This window comes from Lemur catta, chromosome 15, assembly GCF_020740605.2.
Source record: "Lemur catta isolate mLemCat1 chromosome 15, mLemCat1.pri, whole genome shotgun sequence".
NCBI classification, from domain to species: domain Eukaryota; kingdom Metazoa; phylum Chordata; class Mammalia; order Primates; family Lemuridae; genus Lemur; species Lemur catta.
The window spans coordinates 18,532,203-18,549,911 of NC_059142.1; the positions used below are offsets into that span (position 1 = coordinate 18,532,203).

Sequence of the window (17,709 nt, forward strand, 5' to 3'; positions counted from 1 at the left end):
CCTCTGTTTGAAGCCTCTTTTATTTGTGCCTCAGAATCAGTCTGGTGCCCCTGGCATCAGGGAAGGGGGTGGGAGGAACAGTTTCTCTTTGTTATTCTCTTCTTCTGTCCCTTTTTGTGTCCCTTCTGAGCCTCACTGGCTGAGCCGGGAAGGCCAGTCCGAGATAGGCCCAGGACAAGGGTGTGCGGTGGGCCCCTGCCCCTGGCGGGGTCTGTGCTTCTCTGGGTGGGTGAGGTGGGGCAGGGGAGAGCCGGGGGTTAGCACCATTGGATAAAGGGTTTAAGAGTCAGCCCCTGTGTGGGGGACAGTGGGACGCACAACCACAGAGGGCTAGCAGCAGCTGGTGGGAAGGGGTGGGTGGTGGTGCCAGGGCCCTGGACGACCCTTTTGTATCCAGTCTGGTATCGGGTCTAGTGCTTACTCCAGCCCAATATGCCCCCGACTCTCCAAGGCACCATAAGGGAGTTATGTCCTGCCCAGGCCAAGGGGCCATCTTGGGCACACTCCCTGATCGCAAAAAAATGTGCCTTGGAGATGGAACTCCAACTTCTGGTTGCCCAAGGAGAAGCTGAGACCACCCTGAGACCCAGGACGGATGTGGGGGCTGGGGGAGCCGGGCACCCCGCTAAGTGCACTTGACGCTGAAATGCCGGGGTGGGGGAGAGGCCGGGCCCTTGACGTGCTGGTTTGTGTCCAGGACAAAGCAGCAACACAGCACACGGGGAGCTCAGCTGCCCCCCAGGGGTGAAGAGCCGAGATGCAGAGTCTTCAGGGGCAGTGTCCTTGAGTGGGGTCAGTAAGGAGAAAGGAGGACCGACCAGAAGGAGCAAGGGATGGGGACAATGCTCCTCCAACGATTGATTCATCTCCTCCTCAGGACAGCCTAGGTCCACCTTCGGACAGCTCCAAGCCCAGAGGAGCGGGTTGGGGGTTAGGACACAGCGAAGCAGGGGGACCGGCCGTGCCAGCTGCCTCCAGGGCCCTGGCCTGGAAAGGTACCCCGCGCCCGTGCCGAACCCCTCCCCGTCTCGTGCCTGGTGCGCTGCTACACCCCCAAGGCCGCGGCTCCAGTCTCCAGCCGCAGCTGGGCAGGCGAGTGTCCCGCGTGGTGTGGGCGAGGGGCCCGGCAGGGGGCGCTACTGCTCGGTCAGGGAGAGCCTCAGGATGCGCTCCAGCTCCTCCTCCTCCTGGCGTGCGCGCCGCCGCCGCTCCTCCTGCTCCTGCGCCGACAGCTCCATGGCCAGCCGCAGCTGCTCGTCGTAGCTCCGGAACACGTGGCCGCCAGGACCCGGGCGCGGGCTGGGCCGAGGGCTGGGCACCGACGCCGGGGGCACGGGCTGGCGCTGCGGCGTGGGCGGGGCGCTCCTGGGGGCAGGGGAGATATGGCGAGGGCTCCTGGGGGCACCTGCCCGTCTGCGGGGGGCAGGGGGGGGCCGAGGGACAGTGGAGGCTCCAGGGCAGCGCAGGCCCGCCACCCTCTAATGGAGGTGATGAGTCCTGCGTCGCCGCCAGGGGCCACCATCTGGTTGTGGCAGATCCCAGCCCCCACAAAGTTCTCCCTTCTGTCAGTGACGACCCAGACCACGTGGGCATCTTCTAGGACCCTAGCCCTGACATCCTGGGGCCTCCCGCTGGCCGCCCAGCACGCTCTAGCCCTGGGGGCCTCGAAGGCTGGGCAGGGCCCGAACGCCAGGCCTGGATACCGCCTCCCTGCCCGCCGCTGCAACACTGCCCAACCGCCCGGGAGCCAGGAAAGGGTGGCGGTGGGAGCCGTCCTGATACCAGTAGGGACCCTCCTGAGGGCACCGCGGTTTCTTTGGGCCAAGAGGGGAGGCTCAACTCGCAGTGTCGTCACCCAGTGTGACAGGGTGCGTGTGTGGTAGGCGGGGGCAGGGGCGAGACAGGCGTCTCCAAATCTTCTCCAGCCTAGCGGACACTGACCTGTCCTGTCGGCGACCCTCGTAGGACATGGGGTGGGTGCCTGGTTTGCTGTTGGTTAGGGCCTCCCAGATGGTGACCTGGGGGGAGGGGCATGAGCCAGTTATGGGGGGGGGCGGTGCTGCAGTCCCGTGTCCCCTTGAGGCCGCGGGTACACACCTGGTCGTACTCACTGCCCGCCTCAAGCAGGCTCTGTTGGATGGCGAACTGCAGCAGGTCATCATCGTCATCACGGGTCGCCGCCTCCCGCTGGCCGCCGAGCACGCTGTAGCCATGGGGGGCCTCGAACAATGCTGGGGAGATCTCGCAGCCACGGCAAGAGGCTGGGGGCGCGGGGCTGGGGGTCAGGCACGGGCTGGTCCCACCCAGGAAGGGGGCAAGCGCCCTGGTGGGGCGGGAAAGAGAAGGCGGGCAGGGCGTGGGGACAGGGCTCAGCGGGGAGTGGAGAGCCTCACTCGTGGAACTGGAGCTGCTGACGCTGGAAGAGTCGCTGCCTGGGGAAGGGGTCTCACTGCTGGGGCTGCCTCGCACCGATGGCACCGGCTCGTCGCAGCCATTGAGGTTCCCAAAGGTGATGCGAGCGTTGAGGATGTGGAAGATCGGGATTTCTGAGGATTAGGAAACCATCAGGCGCCACCACCCGCCCCCTCACGCCGCAGCGCCCTCCCCTTGCTCATCTAAACCGCTCATCCCCACCAGGGCTGAGGGGAAATGGCAGTGAGTGGGGTCTCACCAATCTTGACGGGGAAGCCAGGAGGCAGGCGCAGGGTGATGAAATCTCGGAGTTTGGCAAACAGCGCGTTGCTGATGGCCATGAGGTCAATGATGGGGGCCACCTGCTCACACAGGGACAGGGGATGCTCCTCACACAGCCACAGCTTGGCCTTGAACCTGCCCCCCCAGATCCCAAGGGGTGAGGGACATTGCAGGAAGCCAGGGCCTCCCATCATCTCCTGGAGCCCCAGCTCTGCCCACCCCTCCCTGGCACCAGCAGGGGGCCTCACTTCTGTGTCTTGGTGGTCAGTTCCATGGGGCGGCCCATGTCACGGTTGCCAAGCTCAAAGTTGGGGTTGAAGTATTCTTCTGCGGTGATGGCAGTGGGGTTGGCTTGGCTCAGAGTCTGCGTGATCAGGGTCTGTACCACATGGAGAAGGGCCCAAGCCCTTCTCAGTCCCTGATGCCAGCCAGCCATTTGGTACCACAGGGCTCCCAAAGCTGTTCCCCTGCCAGTGTGCAGCTGACGTGGCCTTGGGCATTGTGGAACAGAGGTCCACATAGGCCATACGAAGGAGGACGCCTCCCAAGCCTCCTCCTGAGCCACATCCACACCCTTCCACTCAGGGCCACCCATGGTACACACTCACCCCATTTTGGGGGCCCCCATGCTGCTCAGCAATTCCCAGGAAGGACTGTAGAGGTGTCTTACAGCCTACAAGAAATGTGGCATCTCAGAGGAACCATGGCCCCACACACACTTGGGCACCTCATTGGAAATGACAGCACCCAAGACCTAGGGAGGAGGCTGGTTCCTGGGGTGGGAGGCTGCTCACCCACACCACATACCCAGGCACCTTTGTCTGAAGGACTCCAAGAGGCAGGGGCCAGGACCACTGTAAGCACAGCTTACAACAGTAAGAAAAAAAGGAGGCTTAAGGCTCAGGAGAAACTTCCAAAAGTGCTACTCTCCAGGTGGGTGACACTAGACAGTAAAATACCTGCCTTTGGCGTATGCATGTGTATACATGTGTTTTGCTTCCATATGAATGACTTATTTTGTTCCCCTGTGAGGTAGGAATTAAGTCTTTCCATTTCAGACAGGGTAACTGGTGCACAGAGAATCAGATGTGGTATCAACAGGCACACAGAATCAGTGGCAGGGTCCCCTGACTTTCTACCTAGGGTATGTCCTGTTAGACCAGAATAGCCAATAAATGGCACACATGACATTTCTCTGCCCACCCAAATCCAATGCAGACATTAGTAATCAATTGCAGTATGCCTTTCCACTGAGCCCAAATGAGCCCTTAGCATCTCCTTATTACTGTAGACAGCCACTAGCAATCACTAGGGCTTGGCACTTGAGTTGAACTCTATTTGCCTGAATAAACCATCCTGGCTCTTGCTGGGATGCTAGAGGTAATTCTGAAGGAGGCAGCGGAAGTGGGAGCTGGTTCTTCCAGTCCTACAACACCTGCCCCCCAACCATCTCTGCCTCATTACCTTTGACCTTGCCCTTGTGCTGTTCTGAAAGATGCTCTGTCCGTGTCCGGGTGATGAGCTCCACGTTGGATGCCCCATATACCTGGGGACAGGAGAGGAAAGGGCTCAGAGGCAGCTCTGGTACCCCCATGCTCTGCCCCCAAGGACATTCAGAACGCTCCCTGCAAGAAAAGTTCCTGCAGGGGCTCTTTGCTCCAGTCCCCCAGCCTTTGGGCAAGTAAATATATGAAGTCATTCGTTCATTCTTTCATTCACTCATTCATTTATTCACTTATTCATTCAACAAACATTTTTTGAGGAGCTTTTATGTGCCAGGCATTGAGGTGGGCTTCAGAGATACAGTGGTAAACAAGCCAGACATGATCTCTGCCCTCCTGAGGCTCACGTTCTACTTGGAGATACACGCGCTGCTCGGCCTTAACCTAGCCTGTAGAGCTTTCAGGAGGAGGCATCACATACAGAACCTTATAGACTCTGTTAGTTCCTTCTTCCATCAACAGCACCAAGTGCTGGGCTCCCAGAGTGGCAGACAGAGTCTGCCAGGGGTAAGGGCCTGGCTTTGGAGTCAGACAGCCAGGGTCTAAACATCAGCTCTTGTCACTTAACAGCTGTACAGGTCACTGAACCATTCCAAGCCTCTATTTCCTCATCATAAAATGGTACAATAATTCCTACTTCATGGAGTTGTTGTGAAGATTAAATGGGACACCATGGAAAGGACTCAATAAACATATGTAAAATGGGAAACATAACAGAAGAACACCTACCTACAAGGGGTGTTGTAGGATTAAATCACGTGTGTGTGTGTGTGTGTGTGTGTGTGTGTGTGTATGCGCATCCGTATAAAATGTCAGAATGGTGCCTTGGACCTGAATGTTGGTGCTCAGTAGATGCCATTCTCATCAGCTGTTAGGCTAATGCCCTTCCCTCCGTGCTGCATTGCTTCTGCACCCCCAAGGCTGGGGAAGGGTGGTCAGGAAGCCCCCGCCCAGCCTGCTGTAGGCAAGAGTGTGGCCGTGTCTGGCGTCGGGAGCTGCAGTCTCACCTTAGCTTCATACCCATTCACCATCTCGGTCTTCTCGCTGCGCCAGCCCAGGATGCCAGTCTTGTTCCTGGGGAAGTAGAGTGGTCCAGGTGAGGTAGGCACCCCACCAGGCTGACTCCAGGCTGACCAAGGCCACGGCCACCAACCTCTCGAAGGAGATGTTCTTGGTGTCGAGCTGCGTGGTGACGACGGGCGCAGTGAGACGGCTCAGCACCTGCTCCTCGGTGGGCTGGGCGGCGGCCAACAGCAGCTCGCGGTCCTGCCCGGCCAGCGCCAGAGTCTCTGTGTACACCACCCGGCGGTCATGGTCAATCTCCATGACCACAGCGCTTGTGTCTACCGGCCACGGAACAGCACAGGGGCGTCAGGGATGGTGTGGGGCTGTCTTCCATCCTTCCCACCCTGCCCCACCTCCTGCCTGCCTGACCTTGGCCCCTGAAGACGAAGCTGCGGTTCCCTCGCTGCCAGGTCATGTGATCAAAGCCCAGGAGCGTGGTGTCTACCCTCAGGTTCTGCCCGCTCTTCCACACTTTGTAGGTGTCACTAGGGCAGATCTTGGACACCAGGGGCACTGGGTGGAAGTGGAGGTCAGAGGTGGCTTTGACTTGCCTGGGCCAGCTCAGGCATGGGGGGTGGGCTCAGCGTGGCCAGGAAAGGGTGAGGGAACTGGTGAGAGTGCAGGCCCTCCTGCAAAGCCCTGCCCCGGCCGCCGTGGACCACACTCACTCAGATGTGAGCAACCCAAGGTCAGGACAGGCGTATCCCAGTCACCACTAAGTCCCTGGCACCCACCATTTGTTAACTCATTCACTCAATCTTTCATCCATTCTTTCAACAAATATTTATTGAGCACCTACTGCGTGCCGGGCACTATTCCAGTCACTGGGAATACAACATTGAATTAGACAGGACTTTGCCCTCTTGGAGGTTACCTTCTAGCAAGGGGTGATGGGTCATAAATAAACATAAGCAAGTCATTAGAGTGAAGAAAATAAAAATGGGATCGAGATGGTCTGGGCAGCCTGGAAACGCCTAGCTAGGAGGTGGCACTAAGCCCAAGCTCAAAGGTGAGAAGGAGCCACGGGAAGAGAGCTCCAGGCAGGGGACCGTGAGTGCCCGGGGGGCCCCTGCAGCCCCTCTTACCCCAGCTGGTGAACTCCCATTTCATTTCCACGTAGAAGTCCTGGGCCTGGAAGGGGAAGAGGAGAGAGGCTGAGCCTGCACTGGACATGGACTTAAGGGCCCCGCAGGGAGGCCGAGAGGCTGGGCCTCACCTTGCGCAGCTTCTCCAGGAGCACCGGGATGCCCGCCAGCCGCTTCACCACCCGCTGGTAGTCCCGGTACCGCAGGACCAGCTGCACCAGCTCCAGGTCCCTGGTACTCACAGCCTCCTGAAGCACTGGGGAAGGGGAGGCAATGTCACAGGGCAGGACCCTTCAGCCATCTAGAGGTGAGTCTGGGTGCCAGGGAGAGCCTGGCTGAGGGGCCGGGGTGAGCAGGGGTGCCCACCTGTCCAGCCACTGCGATTCTCCCTGCCCACGTCTGCGCCGTGTGCCAGGAGCACACGGGCACACTCGAGGTGCCCCAGAGTGGTAGCCAGGTGCAGGGGAGTCCGACCACGAGGATCCAGCTGCTCAATGTCCACCTGGAGAAGGAGTTGAAGATGTAGCCCTGGTCACTTCTGGGGTGGCCCACCTGAGCCAACAGCCCCTAAGCAGGCAGCACCCCCCTGCCTGGCCGCCCTGCCTTGCCCACCTCCCAAGGTGATGGAAAAGACGGACACAATGAGCTGGGGTCAGGAGGGTGGAAAGAGGCTTAGAAGACAGGGCAGATAATAACTCCTGGAGAGGGAGGGCCCTCCTCCCTTCCTGTCCACCCAGGTCCCTGGCTGGGTTCCCTGCTCTAAGGCCCAGTTGGCAGCTTGTGACCAGTAAGCCTGGAACTGGAGGGTGTTTCAGAGAGGCTGCTGCCCAAGGAGGGTACCTGAGACTAGACCTGGGTCTCAGACCACCTTTAGGAAGGGCCACCAATTTAGATCATTGACATTGTCACTGAGTGAGGTTTAGCAAACAGGTGCAGTAATACACTGGTAGGAATGAAAGAACGTGTTCATCGTACAACTTCACAGCCATGTCCTGCGCCTGTGGGACACGATGCACGAATGTTTTGTATAAATCCCATTACTATTTTGTGAATAGCATGATTATACTGCATGAGATTTTTGTTATGTGATAAAAGCATATGTTTGTTAAACATAAATATTTAAATATATTTCAGGAGTCTAGGACTTCTAGTTAAATACAGTGAACTGACCACATGCATGTCACTCTTCCTCTCCTTTTCAAAACTTGATGAAAATGCTAGTAAAAGGCTTCTAACTCCAACCATAAGATAAATGAAATTACTCTCCCACATTAAACAATGAGAAAACTATTGCTTCAAAATATATGAATTAATTGTTTTCAGACATTAGGCAACTGGTAGTCCAGAACTGTGGTCACTGAAAACAAACAAAGCAAGTCCTATAACCTCCCTGGATTTCTGCCTGGAGGAACATTCCAGACCGGGGTTCAAGGCGGGGAATTCCCAGCAGAACATGGTTGTCTCCCTGAGTTGAGAAGACAGAGACAGGAATTCAGGGAGGCTGAGGTAACTAGAAGTTGCATGGAAGAGTTCTGGAAAGGAGGGAATCGTTTAAAAAAGAAAAAAACCCTCCAAAAAATCTGCATAGGGGTTCCTTTGAGTCTTTGTTGAATTCTAAACTTCACATGGGTGTAGGGAAACTTAACAAAACCAGGCAAAAAGGAGCAATAAACTGATAAATCCTCAAAGCTCACCAAGGGCAGAAAGGCATTTAAGCTTCGACCTGCTAGAATGGAGAGTCTTTTTTGGTCACCCAGCATATTCAATAGAGATCCCAGAAGAGTTATGCCTTAGTAGTAGGGCTAAACTAGCCCTGGAGAAAAGGCTTACCTAGACCCATCCTGACAGATTAAAAATTAGCCTCAAAAAGCTCAAACTGCTTTGCAAGTAATTTTTATCATCTGCCAGAACAAAGCCTAACACTCTTTAAAGGAAGATAACAAAATCCAGATGCTTAGCATCATAAGATTTCCAATATCCAGCTAAAAATTATTAGGTATGCCGAGAAGTAGGAAAATATGATCCATAATAAGGAGAAAAATAATTTAATAGAAACAAGACTCAAAAATTATAAAGATTATAGGTGGCTCAATATATTCGAGAGTTTAAAGAAAAACATGAGCAGGATGTTTCTGAGGAATAAAATGGGAGATATAAAAAAGAACCAAATCAAGCATATAAAGGTAACAAGTATAATATCTGAAATGAAAAATTCATTGAATGAAATTAACAGCAGATTAGACACTACAGAATAAAAAAATTGGTGAATCTGAAAACATAGCAATAGAACTCCAAACTGAAGCAAAGGGGAGAAAAAAAGTCTTGAAAAAAGAGTCAAAGAGCCTCAATAATCTGTTAGATGCTATCAAGCATTCTAATATATGTGTAATTGGAGTTCTAGAGGATAAGATTAAAAAAAGTAGAGGAGGCCAGGTATGGTGGTTCATCCCTTCAATCCCAGCATTCTGGGAGGCCAAGGCAGTAGGATCAATTGAGCCCAGGAGTTCTAGACTAGCCTGGGCAACATAGCAAGACCCCATGTCTACAAAAAATTTTAAAAATGAACTGAGTGTGCTGGCATGTTGCGTGTAATCCCAGCTACTCAGGAAGCTGAGGCAGGAGGATTGCTTGAGCCCAAGAGTTTGAGGTTGCAGTGAGCTATGATGGTGCCACAGCACTCTAACCAGGACAGCAGAGAGAGACTCGGTCTCAAAAAAAAAAAAAAGCAAAGAGAAAGAAAAAGAAGAAGTAGTAGTAGTAGGGGAAACAAGATCAATTTAAAGAAATAATGAATGGTGGTACTCCCCCACCCCCAAAATATGTCCACATCACATCCTAACCCTCAGAACCTGGGAATGTGACCTTATTTGGAAAAAGGGTCTTTGCAGATGTAATTAAGGATCTCAAGATGAGATCATCCTGGATTGTCTAGGTGGGTCTTTATGAGACACACAGAGAGGAGCAGACCACGTGAAGATGGAGGCCAAGGATGCCTGGGGCAGCAAAGATGGAAGAGCCAAGGAAGGACTCTTCCTGGAGTCTCTAGGGGCACTGCCACCCTGCCAACACCTTGAGTTTGGACTTCTGGCTTCCAGAATTGTGAGAGAATAAATGCTTGTTGTTTTAACCCACTTAATTTGTGGTAATTTGTTGTGAAAACTAATACAATGATAAACCCACAGAACCAAGAAACTCCATGAACCCCAAGAAAGACAAACACAAAGAAAATTACACAAAGGCCCATCATAATTAAATGCTGCAAGTCAGTGATAAAAAGAAAATCTCAAAAGCATTCAAAGAAATGAGACTCGGCCAGGCACAGTGGCTCACACCTGTAATCCTAGCACTTTGGGAGGCTGAGGCAGGAGGATTGCCTGAGGCCAAGAGTTTGAGACCAACCTGGGCAACATAGCCAGACCCCATCTCTACAAAAAATTAAAAAATTAGCCAGGCATGATGGCACATACCTGTAGTCTCTGAAGGCTGGGGCAGGAGGATGGCTTGAGCCCAGGAGTGTGAGGCTGCAGTGAGCTATGATTGTGCCACTTTCTAGCCTGGGTGACAGAGCCAGACCCTGTCTCAAAAAACAAAACAAAACCAAAAAAAAAAAACCACTGAAAAAATGCTATTTCCCTTTATGTTTAGGAAATACTACGTACTTCTCATCAAAACGATACAAGCCAGAAGACAATAAAATGAAGTCTTTATAGTGCTGGGAGAAAAAACAAAAACAAAAAACTTTCAACTTAGAATTTTTTTTCTCTAATCCAACATGACTGGTATCAATACAGAATTCTATATCCAGGGGAAAAAATTATTCAAAAATGAAGAGGAAATAAACGCTTTAGCAGACGAACTAATGCTAAGAGAATTTATCGCCAGAAGATGTGCAGGAAATGTTAAAGGGAGTTCTTTAGGTGGAAAGAAAATGATACCAGATGGAAAGTTGGATCTATACAAAGGAATGAGGAGTGCCAAAAATGTTAAATGTGTAAGTATAAGAATGTCAATAAAATATTTAAAACCCACAAGAATGTAGAGAAGAGATGTCAGCAGATGAGAAATTTCAACACAACTTTGGAACATGAGAAGTGGCTGGGGCACCACAACTGACTTAGGGGAACAGAGGAATTTGGAACCCAAGCAGTCACAGATGGGAAGCCCCAGAAATAGCATGCGAGGTCACCCCCAGCACCCCTGAAAATTGCAGGACCTGCAGGCACCTAGCAGAGGTGGGGGGAGGCTCAGAGCTGAATAAAGGGGGCTGGTTACAATTCAGAACCCCCTGCCCCTTCCCCAACCTTGCAAAGCTGGGAGATGCCTCCCCGTACTCACCACAGGACACTAGGGGTTGTTCTCTACAGAGACTGACCAGCAGATGCACTGGACTCAGGGACAGTGGCCATGGCAGAGGATGAGGTCATAGGGCTGAAACCTGGTGACCAGTGAAACCTCAGCCCCTCCCCTGCCTGGATGCTGAACCATTGGCAGCCAGACTGCAACACCACCAGCCCAGCCCACCCGAGCGGGAGACTGGAGAATTCTTCCTTGGAGAAACTAAAGGCCCCAAAGACCTCTGCACACAGGCATCTGGAGGTCCTGCAAGCGCAGGCCATCTTGCCACCTGGTCCTCGTACAGCAGCACCGACGCACCAGCAAGCTCCACACCCCCACTCTGGACCACGCCCCAACAGCAGAGACTGGACACTTGAAGGAAACTTCCAATATGAAATAAACCAAAACATACAAATCGATGCTAAAAACCCAGAGGAAACACTGTCAATGCAAGGAATAAAAGAAAACTTCTTTGGGGAAAATAGTCATTTACATCCTCAGGAAAATATGAAAATATCATGGAATTCATGAAACAGAATGGGACATCCTGGCCTCCCATGACATCTCCTGCTCTTTCTCTGGCCTTCTTCGTTCCGCGAGTGGCTGTCTCCACTTTCCCTGCTTTCTCCATTCCCGGACAGCGAGCTGCACCTGCCCCAGCTCTCCCAGCACAGTAAACAGAACTTCAGTCACTCCGTTGTCAGCTGAGGGAAAAAACAAAACACTTTGGAACTGTCTTCCTTCTTCTCTGTCCCTCACCCTCCACGTCTGATCCGATGGCAAAACCTGAAGGTTCTGCCTTCAAAACAGACCTGATGTCCTCTCAGTTTTCATCCCCGTCAAGCTACCATGCTGGTCGCATCCACCCCATGTTCCACCTGGCGGCCTCGTAGCCCCTCACTGTCTTTGCTCCTCTCTTGCCCCTGAGGTCTGTTCTCCAGGCCAGCTAATGTCACCCTGTGAAATGTCACTGACACTCTTTAGCTCAAAGCCTTCCAGTAGTTTCCCGTGGTATTTAGCACAGAATCCAAGGGCCCCGACTTCCCCCCTGCACTCATTTGCTCTCCCTCCTCCCCTCCACTCCTGCCACCCGCCTTCCCTGGAACCATCTTCCCAGGGATCCCCTGAGCTGCAGAGCTCTCTCCCTCCCTTCCTTGAGGTTGCTGCTCAAATGTCACCTCCTTAGAAAAGCCTGCCTGACAACCCATCTGAGATGACAGCTGCTATTGATCTATCTATGGCCCCTTATCCTGCTTTAGCTCTTTCCCAACACTTAATTGCTTGTTTATTTCCTCATCATCTCCCTCACCTAGAGGTAAGCCCCACGCGGGTCCCCAGCCCCCAGCACGTAACTGGCATTCCTAAATTTTTGTTAAGCAAATGCATGGAGGACTATATGGAGGGGCCACAAGGAGGGGGAGGCAATGAAGTGTACCACTGATAAACCAAGAACTAGTTGCAGAAGTATATTGTTGATGAGTGTGGAGGTGTAACGGAAGAAAGAGCCCAAGTGTTCGAGTGGCCGTCCCTGGGGAGGTCGCGGAGGCAGAGCGAGGAACGCTGCTTTTCATTAGACACCTTCTAGCACCAGTTAAATATTTTAAAGGGAAAGGATGAACCTCTTTGTCAAAAATAAAACATTTTAAATAATTCAGAATTATTTATATAATTTTTATAACCCTGTGTTGGCATTTCTTCCTTTTAAAATATGCTGGGAGCCTCAAAAAAGAAGTGTGCCTGGTCCCTCTTGACCTCTGAGTGGTGGCTGGGAAATGTGAGGGGTCCCTTGCTGCTCCTCTGCCCTGGCTTTCTGGCGGGGGCGACACCTTTTACTCTTTGCCTATCATGGGTTGGGCTGGGCCCCCGGGGTCGCAGCCTGGATGGGGTCTTGGGCCCGGGGTGGGAGTGGTGGAGGAGCCACAGGCCCCAAGCTGGCTGGGGAAGTTGGGGACGCCTTCCCTTGGGGCTGCAGCTGAGCCTGGGCCTCCCCCAGCCCTGCCCCAGATGCTGCTGCTGCTAACAAGGCCCCAGGGAGCTGGCAGGGCACCCCGCCTGGCCTCAGGGCTCCAGGTGCTGCCTCCCACCTGCCTCCTCAGGCGCCTCAGCTCCAGGCTCCAGAGAGAGGCTGGCACTGCCTTGCCAGGCAGGGTGCCCCCCCCACCCTCACTCCTCAGGAGCTCTCTCCAGGGCACTGCCGTTTCCAGGGCCCATGTGGAGCCCCGTATGCCCAGCGAAGCCCCAAATCAGCTCTCCCTACCTGCCCAGAGCAGGACCTGCAGCAGAAGCGGCACCTTGCCCTGCACCAGGTGGGAGAATTCATTAGTCTCCCCAGCAAAGGCCTAGAGCATTTAATTGCTGGAATGAAAAGGTTTCCCATGAAACCAACACCAGCCCTCCCCACCAAGGGAATGGAGAAGGCTCACCCCAGCAGGCCTCAGCCGCAGCTGACAGCTGGGGCTCCCTGGGCACTGCGAGCTGCCCTCGGGCTCTGCAGGAGTCGCCTAGAGTGTAACACACACGCTGCCAGCACATTTGCACATGAACACCCCTCACACCCACATGCGTGAGCAGGGTTCTTTTGAAACTCCTTTAGCATTAGCAGAATCCTTTTGTCAAGTGAAATCTTACCAGCACACACCAAACATATAGACTGAACATGGGTGCTGCACAGGGAGGGCGAGGGGCCCAGCACTGTGGGGGCTTTGCCTGCTCAGCCGGCCCCAGCCCCAGGGAAGACAGCTGCTTGGTCACTGCTCCCAGCTCTCCGACCTGGGGCACAGGGACAGGTAAAGCCTGAGCTCACTAGAGGGGAGGGAGGCGGGATCCTTCCTCCAGCTGAGTGGGCGGCTATGGGCGGGTGGGGGCAGCACCTTCTGCCTTCCCCCTCCATCCTGCCCCCCAATCCTGCCCCGTGCAGCCCCTCCCTCTTGTCCCAGAACACATTGATTTTTGGTTTCTGGGGTTTGTGGCTCGCTCTCCTGAGCTTCCTAGCTTACCAGCTGTGGCGCCCCACACCCAGGACTGCCCACTTTGGAGGCGTGGGTCACAGGTACTCCCTGAGCATCCACAACCCCATCTCGCCTGCCTCTAGGTTGGAAGGATTAATAGGGAAGGTGGGAAGGAGGACCACGGTGGAGGCCGTGGAAGGAGGCCCCAGGAAGAAGGAAAATGTTTCCCTGGGACCACAGTCTGCCCCCTTCAGGGTTCCCATTGCCAGGGGAAGAATCTGGCTCCCCCAGCCCTCCCTACACCTGTGCCCTCCCACAGGGAGCTGTGCAGTCTCACCCCCGCTCCCCCACCCCCAGGGAACACCAGGGACTCGTGACTCTAGAGCCAGGGCTATGCCCAGCTGGCTGTGCCAATCTCGGGCTGTGCCAGGCAAGGGGGAACTGGCACATCCTCTGGCCTACAACCCTTTGTCCCCCCCCAACCTGGCAAGGTAGGTGTATGGTGGCAAGCAGGGCACCAGCAACCACAGTACTGCTAGGTGCTAGCTAGGGGTGGTCTCAGTCCCTTCCCTTCGCCCAGACACCTCCTACCTAGTCACCAATCCCTGCTTCCAGCCCCCAGAAGAGCTATTAAGGGGCTGGGCAAAGCCCATTAACCTGCACTGTAGGCTGCCATGCTATCCCCCTCCTCAGCCAGGCGGCACCGCCAAGCCTGCCCACGGGAGGGCCTCTGCGGGGCTTTGTAGGAGTGAAGAAGAGGCAGCTCTGCCAAAGCGAGACCAGGGAAGCCCAGCTGCTGAGTGCCTGAGGAAAACCTGGCTGTCTTCTGCGGTGGCTGGTGCCAGGAGGACCAGCGGTCAGGGACCCCCAGCTGGGATGCCAGGGTCCTACAGGGCTTTCATCAGGACATTAGGTGGCTGCCCCCAGGTCAGTCCTCCTGCAGGAAACAGCCTAATGCCCCGAGCAGTAGCAGAGCACATCTGATGCAAGCCTCATGCTGGGTCAGTCCTGGAGATGGGGTATGACAGGGGCCCCCCCACCCAGACTGATTGGCATTCTCCTTCTTGGCCTCCTTCAGGGAAGAAGAGGACTGGTCTGGCTCCTTTGTGGTTGAACAAGGGTTAACTTCAACCGGTGCCCTATATTCCCCCTGGCCTGGATCCAGGGCAGGCGGTGTCCATTTCAAGGAGACATTAACTCACCAGGGCACGGATGGGGTGAAGCTGGTACCTGGTTTCTGTGGCAACCTGAGGGGAGGGGAAGAGGAACACACACAGCAGCCCCAAACTCCCGCTACCTGCAGCAGCCCCAGGGCTCCCCACCCCAACCCTACCCCAGCAAGATGGCTGCTGACTTTAGGACTATCAGCAGAAATGCCTAGATGAAAAAGTCTTTCTTCCAGGGCATTTTGCCTCTTTCCAGTCTCTGCAGGAAAAGAACCACCCACCCTCAGTCAAGGGAGTGATACTGAGGCATTCCGAGGTTTAGCCTTCTGCCTAACAATCCTTGGACCTTTGGGAAGTTCCTCTCTGATCAGACTTAAATCCTTCCTGCTGTAACCTCTGTCAGAATCTTGTCTTCTTTTGCCTCAGGGGAGAAAAGCAGAGAAGGGCCAGAAGAGACCAGACTGTTCGAGTCTTAGCACTGTGCACATTGCACTGGAATTCCCTGCTCACACTTGCATCACCAGCACAGAGTCTCCTTGAGGGCAGGGGCTGGTGCCTTGTTTGTTCATCTTTGTTTCCCCAGGGCACTGTGACCTCACTCCCTTCACCAGGCCTCTCCTCGCTGCAGGCCACTTCCTTTACGGCAGATAAACAGAGGTATGGATGGTCTGAGAAGAAACTTGGAGAATCCTAGGGTAAGCAGAGGTAAAAAGGAAGTGGACACCCAGACCAGCCCTGAGGCTTGCAGACACAAGTCACCTCAATATTTCCTGGGACTGCTGTGCAGAGGTGGCCGACGTACAGGCTTGGGGGCTCAGTGAACTTCAGAGACACACCCTGACCCTCACCTTGCCCAGCGTCTGATGTCCTGCCCTGCACCTACACTCTTCCCTTGGCAATGGGACAGCTCCTCAGACCGAACTTCCTGCAACTTGGGAAGGAGCCCTCAGAAGGTACATCCCCCCAACAGGGGGCAAGTCCTGAGCTAACCTCTCCCAGCCTGTGGCCCCAGATCACAGACCCAGACCAAGTCTGGAGGTCCCAACCACAGGCGACCCAAGGCAGGCTGGGCCCAGCTCTGGCTCCTGCTGCCCACCCTGGAGGGTGGGTCACCTATGCCATGAGTGCCTACCTGTGGCCTGGATGCCAAGGGCAGAACTGGAGACTGACTGTGTCCCAAAGAATGGCCAGGAGACTCCACCCTTTCCCCTGTTTTCTTGGAGGCCACTGCCCAGCCCAAAGCTGACTGACCCACCGGACCTCCCTGACTAGCACAAACCAGGAGCCCACTCGGGGAGCAGAACCTCAAGCCATGTCTGTGGCCAGTGCCCACGAGCTCCCTCAGCCCCTGGAAGCCAGGCCCCCAGCACCAGAGGGCAAGAGAGCACCTTTCAGCACCTGGACAAGGCCCTCGCTTGGGGCCTCTCCAAGAGGGTCTTTCTCCACTCCCCTTCCTGAGCGGGGCTGGGGTCTGAGGGATCCAGGGGCGCTGCCCAGTCTGAGCAAAAAGAGAAAGCGCTCACCAGGAGGGGAGAGGGCACTGGGTGGGGCTGGGATGCTTGGGAGTGTCCCACAGCCTATTCCCTGATCCTTGACCTGTGGCCCCCTCCCCACGCAGGCCTTCCCCACCTCCGCCCCCTCACGCGGAAGGTGTCGCCTCTCAACTGTGTGGGGCGGACTCTCCCACCACAGGGAACACGGACCGAGCCTGCGGCCTCCCTGCGGCCGTCACTGCCCCGGCGGAGGAAGACCACAGTGTCCCTACCCCAATCTGGGAGGGTACGAAACACGTGCACCCCGCGGGTCCGACCGGAGGGAACGGGCAGGGGCCGCTCCCATCACCCTCTCCCGGTCAACAAGCACAAAAGCCACGGCTGCAAACAAAGAAGCGCTGCAAACTCGCCGGGGAGGCGGGACAGCCCGCGCCGCGCCCCCTCCCCACGCCGGACGGGCGTGCCCGGCCGTGGGGTCCCCGCGGCGCCCCGACGGCGCTCTCACCTGGCCGGCGCGGACCTCTTTCTCCAGCTCGCGGTGGCGGTTGTGCCACACGAGGTAGTGCAGCGGGTACTTGCCCTCGGGCCCCTTCCTGGCGGAGGCGTTGGCAGGGATCATCGCCCGCTCCTCATACCGGGGCCGCGGCGCCCGGCCCGGGAGGAGGGACGGCGCCGGAGCCGGGGCCCGGGGCCGCGGGGCGGGGGGCCGGCGCTGCCTGCTCGCAGGGCTGCGGCTCGGGCATGTGCGAGCAGCGGCAGCGGCGGGCGGGGGTGGCGCGCCCGTCGCGGTGCGGGCGGCGCGGGCGGCGGGCGTCCTCGCGAGGCGGCGGCGGCGGGTGGCGCGGAGAGGCCCCCACCCGCCCGGGGAGGGAGCGGGCACTCGGCGGCGCGGCGCGGACCCGCGCCTCGGCTCCCACACCCCCGCACACAAAGACGCCGCTCGGCCGAGGGAGCAGGCGCCCGCAGCGGGCGTGGGGGCGCACGGGGCGCGGGCCCCGGGGACGCCGCCGTCGCCGCCGCCGCAGGGACGCGCGCCCGCAGCCCCCGTCTCCCCGCAGCCGCATAGCCCGGCCCTCAGCCCGAGCGGCCGGCGAGGGATGCGGGGATGCGGGGGAGAGAGGAAGGGGACCGGGCGCCCGGGCAGAGCTAGTTCTAGCTCGGCCCCGCGGCATCATGGGGCTTGTAGTCCGCCTCGTGGAACCCGGGGTGGCAGGTGGCCGAGCAGGGTGCCGCACTGTCCCCTGATCCCATGAGAGGGTGAGCAGGGGGTCAGGCCTGGCTGAAACGGAGGCAGGACCCTGATGCCAGGTGGGCTGGGGCGGGCACACCTCCACCCGCTGACATTTTTGCCTTTTGCTGGGGAAGGAAGGGGCTGCAGGCCTTGCTCTTGCTTTGCGGGGAGGTGTAGCCTTCAGAATTGA

General features: G+C 56.2%; 1 protein-coding gene across 1 annotated transcript; it reads right to left on the reverse strand.

Annotated features, from left to right (window-relative positions):
* Positions 1–2: 2 nt before the first annotated feature.
* On the reverse strand, positions 3–16,907 carry ANKRD13B (ankyrin repeat domain 13B). The gene is made up of 15 exons (XM_045525297.1): positions 16,794–16,907; positions 6,713–6,848; positions 6,478–6,602; positions 6,347–6,392; positions 5,631–5,774; positions 5,350–5,539; positions 5,204–5,270; positions 4,159–4,240; positions 3,303–3,367; positions 2,943–3,073; positions 2,672–2,829; positions 2,394–2,546; positions 2,098–2,261; positions 1,942–2,018; positions 3–1,365 (listed from the first exon to the last, which is right to left on the reverse strand). The coding sequence occupies exons 1-15, from the start codon at positions 16,905–16,907 to the stop codon at positions 1,137–1,139; spliced, it is 1,881 nt and encodes a 626-aa protein (XP_045381253.1). The 3' UTR covers positions 3–1,136.
* Between the last annotated feature and the right edge of the window lie 802 nt (positions 16,908–17,709).

Coding starts and splice junctions, on each gene's coding strand:
- ANKRD13B (XM_045525297.1), bottom strand. CDS start 16,907: ATGATCCCTGCCAACGCCTCCGCCAGGAAGGGGCCCGAGGGCAAGTAC. Junction 6,603..6,712: donor GAATCGCAGTGGCTGGACAG/GTGGGCACCCCT, acceptor CCCCTTCCCCAG/TGCTTCAGGAGGCTGTGAGT. Junction 2,830..2,942: donor CTGACCACCAAGACACAGAA/GTGAGGCCCCCT, acceptor CTGGGGGGGCAG/GTTCAAGGCCAAGCTGTGGC.